The sequence below is a fragment of the Arachis hypogaea genome, chromosome 13 (assembly GCF_003086295.3).
Source record: "Arachis hypogaea cultivar Tifrunner chromosome 13, arahy.Tifrunner.gnm2.J5K5, whole genome shotgun sequence".
NCBI lineage: Eukaryota > Viridiplantae > Streptophyta > Magnoliopsida > Fabales > Fabaceae > Arachis > Arachis hypogaea.
The window spans coordinates 136,688,023-136,703,003 of NC_092048.1; the positions used below are offsets into that span (position 1 = coordinate 136,688,023).

The 14,981-nt window shown below is 35.5% G+C and overlaps 2 protein-coding genes across 2 annotated transcripts; one reads left to right on the top strand and one right to left on the bottom strand.

The window, feature by feature from the left end:
- Nucleotides 1–5,666: 5,666 nt before the first annotated feature.
- Nucleotides 5,667–6,774, bottom strand: LOC112783222 (serine/threonine-protein phosphatase 7 long form homolog). Its single transcript, XM_025826048.1, has 3 exons — nucleotides 6,107–6,774; nucleotides 5,912–5,999; nucleotides 5,667–5,822 (listed from the first exon to the last, which is right to left on the bottom strand). The coding sequence occupies exons 1-3, from the start codon at nucleotides 6,772–6,774 to the stop codon at nucleotides 5,667–5,669; spliced, it is 912 nt and encodes a 303-aa protein (XP_025681833.1).
- A 5,548-nt stretch (nucleotides 6,775–12,322) lies between these two features.
- Nucleotides 12,323–14,297, top strand: LOC112791885 (polyphenol oxidase, chloroplastic). The gene has a single exon (XM_025834903.3). It carries the CDS (start codon nucleotides 12,384–12,386, stop codon nucleotides 14,103–14,105), a length of 1,722 nt encoding a protein of 573 aa, XP_025690688.1. The 5' UTR covers nucleotides 12,323–12,383; the 3' UTR covers nucleotides 14,106–14,297.
- Nucleotides 14,298–14,981: the final 684 nt, after the last annotated feature.

Below are 14,981 nucleotides of genomic sequence, written 5' to 3' on the forward strand. Positions count from 1 at the left end.
GATCTACTATTGTTCCTTCCATTTTCTTTCAATTCAATCAAGGTAATTCATAATAATTGTGTTCATTTGATTTGTTGTTGTTTAATTCCTTGAAATTGAGTAGTGTGGATTTACTTTTCTTGCAATTTTACTATGCTTTCCTTTTATGCCTTCCAAGTGTTTGATGAAATGCTTGGTTGGATTTTAGAGTAGAGTTTTATATTCTTGGCTTGGAAAGGTAACTTAGGAACTCTTGAGTTACTAATGTCCAAGTAATTGATGATTGGGATCCATTGACTCTAGTTCTCACTAATTGAATTAGTGGAGACTTAGGACTTATGGACTAGGATTGATATAGCTCATTTGACTTTCCTTTACTACTAGTTAGAGGATGATTTAATGAGATTAATCCTTGCCAATTCTCATATTGTGGTTAGTGATTAGGATAGAGATCCTTGACCACCAACCCTTGCCAAGACCCTTTTTAGGCCTTAGTTTACTTTCTTGTCATTTATCTTTCATGTTTCTTATCCAAAACCCCAAAATAACTCACAACCAATAACAAGACACTTTATTGTAATTCCTAGGGAGAACGACCCGAGGTTTGAATACTTCGGTTTATAAATTTAGGGGTTTGTTACTTGTGACAAACAATCTTTTGTATGAAAGGATTAGTGATTGGTTTAGAGACTATACTTTACAACGAGATTTCATTAGTGAAATTCTAAACCGTCAAAAATCCGTTCGTCAAAATGGCGCCGTTGCCGGGGAATTGCAATGGTGTTATGTTATTGGTTGTTGTATATATGTGAATAGTGTGAATATGTTTGCTTTTGTTAGCTCTTTCTAGTTTTAGGATTTAATTTTCTTGCTTCTTATTTGATTTTGTTTTTATTTTCCTCTTGCTATCATGAATTCTCATTTTGGCTATGAGTGTGATTACAACTATGTTGTAGGAAGTGGAGATTATAATGAAGTTGTGTATCAAGGATGGGATAATCAAAGGTGGGAGGAGCCATATGCATATGATCAATCTTCATGGCAACAACCTCCACCAATGCACTATGAAGAAGAGCCATTCTATGATGCATACCAATCAAATGGCTATGGTGAATCTCCTTGTGACTTTCAAGAACCACCACCATATGCCTATGAACCATATCCTCAACATAACTCTCAACCATACTCACAAGCCCTTTCTTACCAACCACCTTCATATGACCCTAATCCATATCCATCCTACCAACAACCATATGAGCCATACGAACCACATATAGAGCCACCACAATTCCAACATCAATATTTTCAAGAGCCACCTCATCCATATTATTACCAAGATGAACCACCTCCAATGAATGAAAATTTTCAACCACAAGATGAATACTACTTTCCACCACAACCTCCCATGGAAGAATACTCATATCCATTGATCCAAGAGCCGCATGATCCTAATCATATTATCCAAGAGGAACAAGAGTCAAGGGATCATCTCAAGGAGGCATTGGATCAATTTCAAGCAACCATGGAGTGTGTTGTGCAACAAGTGGAAAGGATGGAAAACATTGAACCACCACAACTCTACCAAGAAGAACCACCTTCCTACTATGAACCCTTCCCCCAAAATGATGAATCCTTCCAACCACCCCAATCTCTAATGAATGAAACCCTTGGTGTTCTTGTTCAAGGGCAAGAAGAAATGAAAAGGGATGTGCAAAACTTCATGGCCGCCTTAGATGCGGTAACAAATCAATTAGCCTCCCAATGCTTGAACACTCAAGGAATTCCCACGGCTACATGTGGAGAATCAAATGAAGAACATAGCATGAAGGAGAAGGTGGAAAATGAGGGAAGTTTCTTTGTATTGGAACAATTGGAGGAAGCTTTAATTGTTGAAGACAAGGAAGAAGTGGTAGAAGACTTAGGAGATGCGGAGCCTCCATGGGAACATAAAGTTAAAGAAAACCCCTACAAGATGATTGAAATTGATGCTAGGGAGGAAAGTGCACACCTTCCAAGGCATATTCCATATGAAGACTTGGATGGGATAGAGAAAGAATTGAGTTCCCTTGGAGATGAAGATCAAGCATCAAGTCTTAGTGGTGAAGAATCCTTTGAGCATGAAGAACCTTCTCCGGTTGGATTTGAAAACGTTGAGGAGGTAAATTTTTCTCACCCTCCCTATTATTATTTGAGTAAAGGAAAAGGTTTAGATAAAATTGTTGAACAAAGGATTGAGATCAAGAGATCTTGTGAAGAGGTGGGAGTCCCTAGAAATAGAAGAACGAGGGTTGGTTATGCTTTGTCAAGATCTTTGGAAGCATCTTTGCCTAGGTTGCCATCTACACCTTCATTTGAGTGGGTGAAATTCATTTCTATTAGTTTTATTATCCCACTTGAATATGGTTTGCTTGAAACGGATGGCCAACTTAGGGAAGTTTGTGGGATGAAGCGTAAGCGGAAAAAGTTTTGTGGTTGGCGTTGCAAATCAAGGCTCATTATGGTTGATGCATCAAACATGAGATATAAAGGTTGGAGTAGTGCTCAAATAGATGGGTCTAGGAGGATTGTTGGGCACTTCATAGAGAATTCATCTTGTTCACCACCCGGATGGATTAATAATGATGATCAACTTCAAGACGGGTGTGAAAATAAAGTGTGGGATCCCGGATCACAAGAAGAGGATCAACTTTGGGAGCCCCAAGCTTGTGAAGAACTCCATCAACACTTGGCTCAATCCATAAAGAATCTTGGGGCACAATGGAGAACCAAGCATTGGTGGGAGTTCCAAGATGAATACAAGCACAAGCCACCTTGAGAGGAGCTCCCCATAAGTCCAACTTAAGGACAATAAACAAAAGTGCTAGGTGGGAGGCACCCCACCATGGTAAAAATCTTTTCATTTTCTCTTTTGTAAATATTGGTAAGAATTAGTTTGATTTCATGTTTTTATTGGTTTGTTAAGTTTAGTTAGAAGTATAATATGATAAATAAGGTTTTAGGGTGTTTTGGTAGCTGTTTGGAGGTTTGGAATGCTTGGATTGGTGCAAGAACTTGGAAAAATTTTTTGAAAAACAGAACACCACCCACGCATTCGCGCACATGACGCGGACGCGCACGTGAGCATTTTCGATCATCCACGCGGACGCGCACTGTACGCGTACGCGTGGATGCAAAAAAATTCAACCCCAGCCAAAAACCCGAGAGTTAGGCCTGGACTGTGCGAACATTGGGCCTAAGGCACAAGTTTATGCACGCGTGCGCGCACCTGGCGCGTACGCGCACATCATCTTAAATTCACAATGCACGCGCACGCACACTGTGCGCGCGCGTCGATTGCACAATCTGCACCCCCGGTACTCTTACCCGAGAGTTGTGCCAGACTTGGGCCGACACTATGCCTCCGGCCTAACTCAATGCATGCGTGCGCGCACCTGGCGCGTACGCGTCCTTCAACCAATATACCCATCGACGCGTAAACGTGCATGACGCGCACACGTCGGTAAAAAAAAAAGAGTTTTTTTCTCCCCTTCCATTTTCTTTTGCTTATCACATTCGCCTACTTCTACTCTTTCCATTTTCATTTTGTTTCTGTAGCATGTTTTCAGTTTTTTTTCTAAGTGTCATTTCAATAATGGTGTTGGATTCTTCCACTCAATTGTTGAGACTTTCTTACATTATTTTGGTGCTTCTTGACTTGTTTGATATTGTTGGGTGATGAAACTTTTAAATCAATGCTTCATCTTGTATGACTCTTGTGTCCTTGTGCATTGATATGACCTCATATTGTCCTTCATGACCCATTTCTTCTCATTTGAACTTGATGCTCCATACACTCTTCATGCTTTAACTTTACTCTTGCATCGAGCTTAATGATATGCCTTAGCTTACATTGATTTCTCACTCACATGTTGTAGCTACTATGTAGTAGAGAATCATACTCTTATTTGGCATTAGCCCCCGCCTATGTTCTATTTCCTTTGATATCTTTGTTGTATGCTTAATTTTCTTTCTTTTTCTCTCCTTTTAGGCTGGCCACCAAGAAAGGAGGAAATGGAAAGGCTTTTAAATGGGGCAACAAACAAGTCATCCGCACAACCTTTCGAAGAAGCTCATCAATTGTGGCAACCCGTCCACATTGCTCTTCTTTGCATGCACCGAGGACGGTGCAATCTTCAAGTGTGGGGAGGTCGTCGACCGATCTCCATGGGTAACAATTTTCTTTTTCAACACCAAATTTTTATTTTCTTTGTTAGAGTAGCTATTGCATTGCATGATAGGTTGCATGTTAGTTAGAATTTGTACATATTTTACTACCCTCTTCTTATTAGGACTACTTGGTTAGGGTGATGATTTCTTTCCCAAGAAACCGTTTTAGGGCAACCTACCAATTTGAAAATTATTTGTTGAACTTGCTTGAAAGAATGTATTTTGGAACATGGTTTTTGAGTTAAGAACACAAGCAAGTGAGTTTTGAGCCTAATGATGTGGTTACATCTTATAACCACTTATTTTCCTTCTTGTGTGCATTATTCTCTTTCTATGAATGTAGTCTTTGATTTGTTTGATTCTTTATGTCCATTATTTTGTGTATAAATGCATTTATATGATTGAGGCCATCATTTCATTAGCTCATTTATCCAAATAGCCTTACCTTTTATCTTCCATTGTTAGCCAATTTGAGCCTACGATTAACCCACTTATTCTTATTTTAGCACATTACAAGCCTTAAAGCGAAAAACAATAAATGTCCTTAATTTGGATCTTTGATTGGCTTAGGCTAGTGTGTGTGAGTATCATTCAAGTGTGGGAATCTTGGGACATTGGGTGAATAAAAGGGTAGTTTTGTATTTTTATTGAAAATATTGGAAATTGGGTACATACTCATATATTGATCAAATGTAAAACCTTATGCATTGATGTTTTTGTATATAGAAAGAAAAAAAATGAGAAAAACAAAAGAAAAAGAAAAGAAAAAAAATAATATGGAAAAGGAAAAGAAAAAAAATATAGAAAAAGAAAGAAATAAAAAGGGGACAAAATGCCCCAAAACAAAGTGAAGCTCAATAAAGATCAATGCATAAGTGTTGTGAAATGAAAAGAAATTGCATGAGTATGTGAAAAAGTGAGAAATGGGTAGTTAGGTTAGCTTTGAAATTGTATAGGATGTCATAGGTTAGGTGGGAAGTTTAAGCTTATCAAAGATTCAAATTTCAAGCTCACTTGACCAAATATGCATCCTACCTTAACCCTAGCCCCATTACAACCTAAAGAAAAGACCTCATGATAATTGTATGCATGCATGAAATAATTGTTGATTGTTAGATGAAAAAAAATTTTGGAAGGCATGATTAGGGGAGAATTGAGAGAATCAACCCCAAACACCGAGCGACTAGAGTGCAAACACTCCCGGTGAGGGTTCGATGCTCAATTCCTTGATTCCCGGCTTTCATGAGCGTTCTTCTTGCAAGTCTATGTGAACTTCATATTTATACTTCAATTGGTAGGATTCATGAATCGTTATATGATCTTAAGCCCTACTTGTGCATGTATGTCTTGGAGAATGATTTATTTTTAACCAAGTAAGTAGAATCATTTTTGCATTTAGTTGCATGCATATAGTTTATTTACATTGAATAAATGTTGATCCCTTTGCTTTCTCTTGGTTTAAGCATGAGGACATGCTTGGTTTAAGTGTGGGGAGGTTGACATATCTGATGCCACTCTACGACGGCAAAATATATCAGTGCCGTCACACAGCGCCATAAGGCCGTATGACGAGGCTCCAACACCTCCGGATGCACAACCTGAAGGACGTCGGGCGAGCTATACGGCATCCAGATAAACTGAAAAAAGATATCAACATTGTTAGGACAATTCATAAACCGAAGTCTGAAACTTTAATTAACTAGTCATGTGACGTTAGTATACTCACATCCCTGGCCTGTAACATGTCTATCATGAGTCTCCACATCTGCACCCGAGGTCCCTTTTCACTACCGGAAGGATTGTGACCTGACCACCTGTATAACAAATAGGTGTTAAAGCGTGTAAAAAGTGTGAGAAAATAGTATAAGCGGACATGGAATTAAATAAGTTAACTCGAAATAGAAAATGCCAATAATGGTACCTCGATGCCAAGGGCCAGTTGAACTCATCATAACCAGCAGGCCTAAATCTAGGAAAGCGCCAGAAGATCCAGGACTGAAGCAACTGTAACGGCCCTGCTAACTTCACCACATGCCTGTTGGCCACTCGGCACATGCACATGTACAACCATGCTAGTGCCGCCGACCCCCAACTGTATCCATCCATCTCCTCAAGCCTAGCCACATAGGGTAGCCATCTGATGTGAATACGGTTGTCGGACTTGTCGGCAAACAACTGGGTGCCCAACAACATCATGATATAGGCACGAGCAAACTGCCTCACTGTCTCCTCATCGGCACCCGCGGGGCACTCTCCAAAAGTCTCCTGGAACCAGGTGCAGTTGACAGCAAACTTCTGAACTTGGTTCGCAGGAGGTAACACACCGAGCAACTCCTTGAACCACACCCAAGCCGGACGGCCACCATCGATGTATACATGGAAATCTGTCAGGAAACTACTGACATAATGTTCGTCCACTGGCAACCCCAACTGGTAGGCAACGTCCTGAAGTGTGATCGTGCACTCTCTGAACGGCATGTGGAATGTGTGCGTCTCTGGACGCCACCGCTTGACGAAGGCACTGACAAGGGGCTCATCTAACCGGAACCATCTATCGTTCAGTCTCGCAAGATGATATAATCCGGTCATCTGTAACTACGGAACGTAACGCTCATCGAGTCACATGCCCTGCTGCCGCTGCATGCTCAAAATGCAACGCTGGGGCTGCACATTACATTGACCGCATAATTATAACCACTTACAAAATCACTAACAAAAATATTAAACAACATAAACCACTTATGGAAACCACTGACAAAAACCACATACAAAAGGAATGTAATAAACCACTACCAAAACTGCATGCATATACCGGTTACATAAACCGCATACATAAACCACATGCAAATCCACTTACAAAAAATCACATGCGAAACCACTAACATAAATCGCATACAGAACCACTTCCAATACCACCAACAAAACCACTAACATAAGCCGCTAACATAAACCATCAACAAAACTTACCTACAAAACCATTAAAATCAACCACACACAATACCACTAACCAAAACCACTAACAGAAACCGCTAACGTAAATCACTAACATAAACCACATCCAAAGCCACTAAGAATCCCACATGCAAAACTACTAAACAAAAACCACTAACAATACCACATGCAAAACCACTAACGTAAACCACTAACATAAACCGCCAATAAAATCGCAAATAAAACCACTTCAATAAACCACATGCAATACCGCCAACACCAAAAGCACATGCAGAACCACAAATATAAATCACCAGCTAAAAAAGTTAACTACTAACCTCGTCGTTGATGACTCCGGCAATATGAGCCACTCCATCCAACCGATATAGTCTACCTGGATCGTCCCCCATCAGCTAAATAGTATGCTCGTGTCTTTGTAGGAGCGAATCTGGGTTATTTTTTCTGAGATTTGGTGGGTTCTGAGAGCGGAAAAGTGATTCGAATGGGGTGGATTCGAACTCCTTTTATAGCCAAATCTAGGGTAATTCGAAACAGGTTAATTTGAATTACTACTAGTGGCTAAACATGAGTAATTTGAATCATGTAGGTTCGAATTATGTAGGGTTTCGTGCTCAAGCTAATTCGAATCAGCTTCATTCGATTTAAGCATGTATAATTCGAATTGCTTCTATTCGAATTATGCTTTATTCACGTGTGCATGTAATTCGAGTCAACTTGCTTCGAATTACATTTATTTCAAGTTCGATATATGCTGATTCGAACTACATGATTTTGTGCAATGGTTGATTCGTGAATCAGTTTTTAATTTGGCTGATTCATGTCAAATTCTTCTCCCCATGGTTTATTTATGTTTTTTTATCTTTTTTTTTTACTCTTTTTTTCTTCATCTTTTCTTTTATTACTGTCATTATTGATACTACAATCACCTTCAACTTTTTTCTTTCTTTTTTTTATTTAAAATTTTTCCTCCTCTTACTCCTTTCTCCTTCATCATTATCATCGTTAATATCGTTATTGTTATTGTTATCATCATTATTATCGTCTTTTTTTATATGTAAATAACATTGTTTGTTTTATTTCAAAATTTTGTACTTGTTCTGATTAATTTTACTGCGTTATTTACCGATTTTTAACTTATTTTCTTAGTTTCATCACATCATTTAATTAAAAATTTTAGTGTTATAACAAAAATATTTTGGTGTTAGAATAAAAATATTTTAGTGTTATTTTTTAAAAATTTATGTGCTATTTTATATACCAGGTATATCGTCTTCTTTTTATACGTAAATACCACTATTTAATCTCTTTTAAATATTTACATTTATTCTGCTTAATTTCGCTGTGTTATTAATATATTTTTTATTTATTCTCTTTTCTATTAAAATTTATAAATTTACAACTTAAATCTTCATAAAATAAGTACTTCTTAGTTCTATATCACATCATTTAAATAAAAATTAAAAAATTTTGGTGTTAGAATAACGACATTTTAATGTTAATTTTTAAATTTACATGCATTGGTTTATATATTAGATAAAAGCATTCAATTTACTAAATATATAATATTTTTAGCAAGGCATTTTTTGTGTCTTGTTACTAAATTTTTGGTGTTCATTTAGTGCTATTTTATTTTATTTTATAGAGTCAATATGATTTTTTAGTATGCAATTTATTTTTTACATTCTGTATTATTGTATTTAAATTCTAGTGCTACTTAAAATAAATTTTTATGCTATTTTTATTTCTAGAAAGAATTCAATCTAAAAATATAAACCTTCATTCATTCAATTAAATAAGATTACAATACACTACATCATATTCATTCAAGTCTAATATAAAAAATAATGCTCCTAAAATAAGAAGAGAAACAAAACAAAAATAATAAGAAAAAAAATACAGCATTAAAGAATATATATTTATATTTTTGTAGTGAAATTTTGGTGTCAAAATACAAAATTTCAATGTTATATTTTTCTGCACAATTTAAAACTCTCCTTCCTCCTCCTCCTCCTCCTCTTCCTCATCATCATCATCTTCTCATTCTTTTTCTTTTTCATCATCGTCTTCTTATTTTATATTTTCGTAATTCTTGTTTTACTCTCTTAATAAAAATTTGTGTCACGGTTAAAAATTTCGATGTCAAAATTGAAAAACTTATGTGTCACGATTAAAAAATTTTGGTGCTATTTTATGATATATTTTGCATAACTTAAAACTCCTTCTCCTCCTTCCCCTCCTCCTCTTCTTCATCATCATCATCTTCTTCATTTTTTTTATCTTGTTTTACCTTCTGAAGGTTACAAAAGACTTAGAGAATGAAAGGGGTCGAATCTATGGCCTTCTTTTACTTTGATAGATTATGTCTTTATACCTAACTTCAAACTTAATTTCTGTTTGAACTGTGCAGCGAAAAATTTAAGAGACAGTTTCGTTTTGTCTCATAAATTTCTGAAAACAAAACAGCAAGCTAAGAGAAAGGAAGAAGTTGACACAGTCATCTATCCTGGTTCAATTACCTTGTGCAATGCAACCTACATCCAGTGTTATGGTGGAATTTTTACTATAGTCAAAGTATTACATACACCAATTTAATAAGATTTACACAATCCTATCTGGACACACAAGTTTCTTTCTAAACTTGACTTGATTATACTAATACCTAATTCTTTACACTAAGTGCTTACCTAACTTAGCAAGGAACACCTCACTGGTACAAGACACAAGACAGAAAATTATAATCAAAGAAAATCTGAAATTACTCTTGACTTTTTTCTCAAATATTTCACTCTTGAAACTGAAATACAAGATTAAAAACATGAAGGAGAATGATGCATAACAGCCTTTGATGTTATGAGTTTAACCAGATTTAACTATCTCTCATGAAACTCTTCATTTTGGCAGAATATTTCTTTAACTTAGAAACAATGTCAAAAAACGTTAAACTCTTCACAGGAAAGTTCTCTAAACAAACCCAGAATCTGATTCTCTCTCCTTACCCTCAAAACCGAAAACCTTTTTCTTTTGTATCTTGTGTTGAGTCACCATTTAGGCTTTTTTCAAGTCAACTCTTTGAACTTTAAGCATCCTTAACTTGTCATCTCACTTTCTTCATTTAACCCCCAAATTAAGGATATCAAAGTTGGTCTTTTTTGCTTGACCAAAAATTTCAGAATAGCAGAAAAAAAATTATTCAGTGGTAATCCAAAATCCAAACTCTTGAGATAGTGCTTTGTCTCCAAGAAATAATTTTAGCCTTTGATTCACAACAGAGATTATCAGGAATCATTTTCTCCATATATCCCAAATTGACGTTACAAAAATTTAAAGGAGTAAAAAAAAATAAATTGCATGCAAATGGAAATAAATCACATTTATTTTCTGACTTAGCTTAGCTTGCTTTGATTAGGACGATTAGACATTTGTTTTTTTTTTAATTTGCCTTTTCTTTCTTTTTTCTCGGGTGAATGAACCAGGAAGAAATTTTCTCTCTCTCTATCTTCATGAATATGACTGAAGAAAGCCTTGTGAGCGTTGATTTTGGTTGGCTTCAACTTGTACTTGGATTGACTTGACTTTTCATTCGGCCCAATTATTTTTTTTTTGTTTCATTTCCTTGGGCTTTGTTCCAGAGAGTTAAAGATCCCACCAACAATCTTTGTTTCTTGGTTCCATTGCTTTGGGTTGCTACTTTTTTTAATTTTTGGTCTGCAATATTAATTAAAACAATCAAAACTAATTGGGTGTTTAACCCAATAATTCAATATTTATCATTATTATTTTAATTAATTGTGTTCTCAATTCAACACCTTCTTATAATTCTTCTTGTTTTATTCTTTTAATAAGTATAAAAACAAGAAAATTAAATTAAAAAAGTATATAATACTACAAAATTAATAAAAAAAGGAGGAGGAGAGAAATAAAAATGTAACAACAACAGTAATAATAAAAGAAGGATAATGAGAAGAAAAGACGTGAAAAAAAAAGAAGGAGTAGTTCACGTTACTAGAGATAATTGGAGCATATATTTACACTCTCATTAATAAAATTAGTTTTTGTTAGATTTTTACAAACTTAATTAAATTTAAATATAAAAATATTTAAATGTGTAATAAAATTAAAAAAATATATATTTATATAAAGATAATAGTTAAAACGAATTAGACAATCTAAATTTGAATTTTCTAACTGAAAAATTTAGTAAAGTATAAAGTGAGAGAGTTAATTAAGTTTGAATTTCTAATTTTAATTATTTATGAGTTTTATTATTTTAATCTAATCGTGATTAGATATTTTTTATTTGAAATTTTTTTTATATAGGTAATTTAATATATGTAATTAAATTATTTAATATAAGAATAATGTTAAAAATTAATATTATATAAATTAATCTAATTTCAATCAATATTATAACATTTATTAAACAAATTTATTAAAAAATTTACTGAAATTTTTCTTTTATTAAATTCGAATTTTGAATTTTTTTAATTAAATTTTAAATATTTTTATTTTAAAAAATTTTAGATATTTTTTATATTAGACATTGACTGCAATATTAGCTATTAAAACTTTCTCTTAACATAATATAATATGTAGAATATCTTCTTAATTATTATATGTTTACATAAAGATATTTGAAAATCTTTAAGTAATTAAGAATTTTTTTTTAATTTTTACCTTAGATCTGAAATAATACTAACTAGTAACTAACTCTTTCTTTATTATTTACACTAAAAATATCAGCTTCTTAACATTTTTTAAAATTATAATTTTCAGTAACTCTGATAATATATTGGTGGATTACGAGTATATTATAGCAATTACGTTGATTATATAAATATTATTAAATTAAGAACACTTTTTAAAATATGTTGTTTAATAATAAAATAATATTATTTTATTTTTAATAATATTTTTAAAACACTATAATTATTGCAGTGACACTAACATATATAATCCTAATAAAATAACTCATATATATTTACAAAAATATTATTTATATATTAAAATTAATTATTAAAATTTATTATTAATATATTTATATATAAATATATGTGTAGTTTAATTTTTTTTAATATATATTTATATTTTAATATACATTTTAAACTAATAACTAATTTTAATAGTCGATATATTCGTACACGATGTCAATATGCATGAGCATGTATCTATATAAGAAGACCAATATTCCACATGTTCCTGCGCCGAAGCCCAAAAGCAAATTAAGCTATTAGAAAATCTCAACCACCATGGCTACTCTCTCCCCTCTCTCTTTCTTGGCCACAACCAAGGTCTCTGCATCCTCGCCATCCTTGCTTCCATCCTCTTCCAGAAAACCCTCCAAAGCCAGCCCCCGAATTGCAAAGGTGTCATGCAATGCTAGCAACCCTCAAGGAGAACCACAAAACAACAGGAGGGATGTTCTGGTTGGCCTGGGAGGACTGGGGGCGGCGGCCGCCACTTTCTCCTACAACCCTTTGGCCTTGGCGGATGCGGTGGCCACCGACGTACACGCTTGCAACAAGCCAAGCCTTCCCCCAGGCGCAAAGCCCATCGCGTGTTGCCCTCCAAACTACGAAGACAAAGAACCCATTGAGTATGTTATCCCAAAGTACACAAGCCTAAGGATTAGAACACCTGCTCATGATTATGCTGACTTAGACAAGTACACGAAAGCCATTACCATCATGAAATCTCTTCCAGACGATCACCCTCACAGTTGGACTCAACAGTCTAGGATCCACTGTGCTTATTGCCACAACTCTTATACCCAAGTGGGTCACAAAGGCGTTGAAATGCAGGTCCACTTTTCTTGGATCTTTTTGCCTTTCCATCGCTGGTACCTTTACTTCTATGAGAGAATCTTGGGGAAGTTGATCAACGATCCCACTTTTGCATTGCCCTTCTGGAACTGGGATGCCCCTGAAGGCATGGAGATGCCTGCAATATTCACAGACAGGAGATCCCCACTCTACAATGCTCTGAGGAACCAGAACCATCTACCACCAACGCTCGTAGACTTGAACTGGAATGGAAGGAGCACGGGTGTTGATGGGAGTGGTGACGTGGAAGCCAACCTGGCAACAATGTACAGACAAGTGTACGAAGTGAAGAGGCCATTATGCTTCTACGGGAAGCCTTACCGGGCTGGAGACAAGCCTTTAAGCGGTTCAGGAAATGGATCTGGATCCATAGAGTTGGTTCCTCACAACACGGTTCATAGTTGGACCGGTGATAAAACTCAGCCTAACATTGAGGACATGGGAGCTCTCTATTCTGCTGCCAGAGACCCCATCTTCTACTGTCACCACGCCAACATCGACAGAATGTGGAGCGTCTGGAAATCCTTCGGAAGAGAGGACATCACCGACCCTGACTACCAGAACGCCAGCTACGTCTTCTATGACGAGAACCTCAACCTCGTCACCGTCAAGAACAGTGACGCCTTCGACACCAAGAAGCTAGGCTACGATTACAAACAGCTGGATCTTCCATGGCTGAAATACAAGCCCACGCCACGTAGGACTAAGGCGCAGAGGCACGGACGGAAAGTGAAGAAGCTGGATTTGCCGTTCACATTGAAGGATAAGATAGTGAGCACCGTTGTGAAGAGGCCGCAGACAAATAGGAGCCAGCTGGAGAAGGACGAGAAGGAGGAGTCTCTGGTGTTCACGCTTCAGTTCGATAGGACGAAGCATTTGAAGTTCGATGTGTTGATCAATGAAGAAGAGGATTACAAGTGGGCGAACCCTAAGTACAGGGAGTTTGCTGGAAGCTTCGTGAATGTGTCTCATGCTGGTCAGGACCCCGGCGCCACCGAGACCACATTCACCGTTGGCATAACGGATCTGTTGGAGCAGTTGGATGCTGATGATGACGACACCATTGTCGTCACTCTTGTTCCACAGTACGGAGATCAGGTTATTATTAAGGATATCAAGATTAGTTTTGAAGAATGTAGGTTACGTTGAGCTCGTGCGTTCGTTGATTAGTTTCCTTTTCCTTCAATAATATAAGTTACTAATAGTCATGACTCCATTATGAGGGGTTCTTCTCTTTTCTCTAGTCTTTTTGTTTTCCTCCAGTAAAATGAAGCCTCATTTATTGATGGCAAGCACAAGAATTCCAGTGAATTTAGTTAATGTCATGTTTTGATTCTCAAACTTTATGTCTCATTTTTTATCATGTATGGCTTTTGGTAGTGAAAATACACCATGTTTCATTTTTATATATATCTCACAAGTAATGCTAAAATGAATTCCATCCAACAATAATTATTCAAGTATTAAACGGGACTCACAATTTTCAATACACGAATGGTTGAGTAAACATTGATCCCCTACCTTCTCCTATTCATAATATTATTTTATTTTATATTTAGATTAGTTTTTTGAACGTTAAGAAGCACATGTTGTTTGTTACAAAATCTAGTAGACTTTTATAAAATCTAGTAGCCTAGTATTTCGCGTCAAAAACCATATAAAACTATTAAATATTCCGATATATTTAATTAAATTCTAACTATTCTCAATTATATAACATAAGCATTCATATATATGGAAGTTGTCACCATTTAGTATTTACAATGATGCACGAACATAATGAAACTTTTTTGTTTTTCATACACACATTCACCCACTAACACACACTAATCTAAAAGGCCTTTTTTTTAGTCAAAACCATCTATTATTAGGGAATATATATCCTTTCATTTTTTTCTTCGATTATTTTGTCTAGTATAATCTGTTACTATTTAATATATTTTCTTACATAATATTTTTATTTCACATCAAAAATATATGATAAAAAATACACTTAACCAAATAACAGATAAAAATAGGTACAAA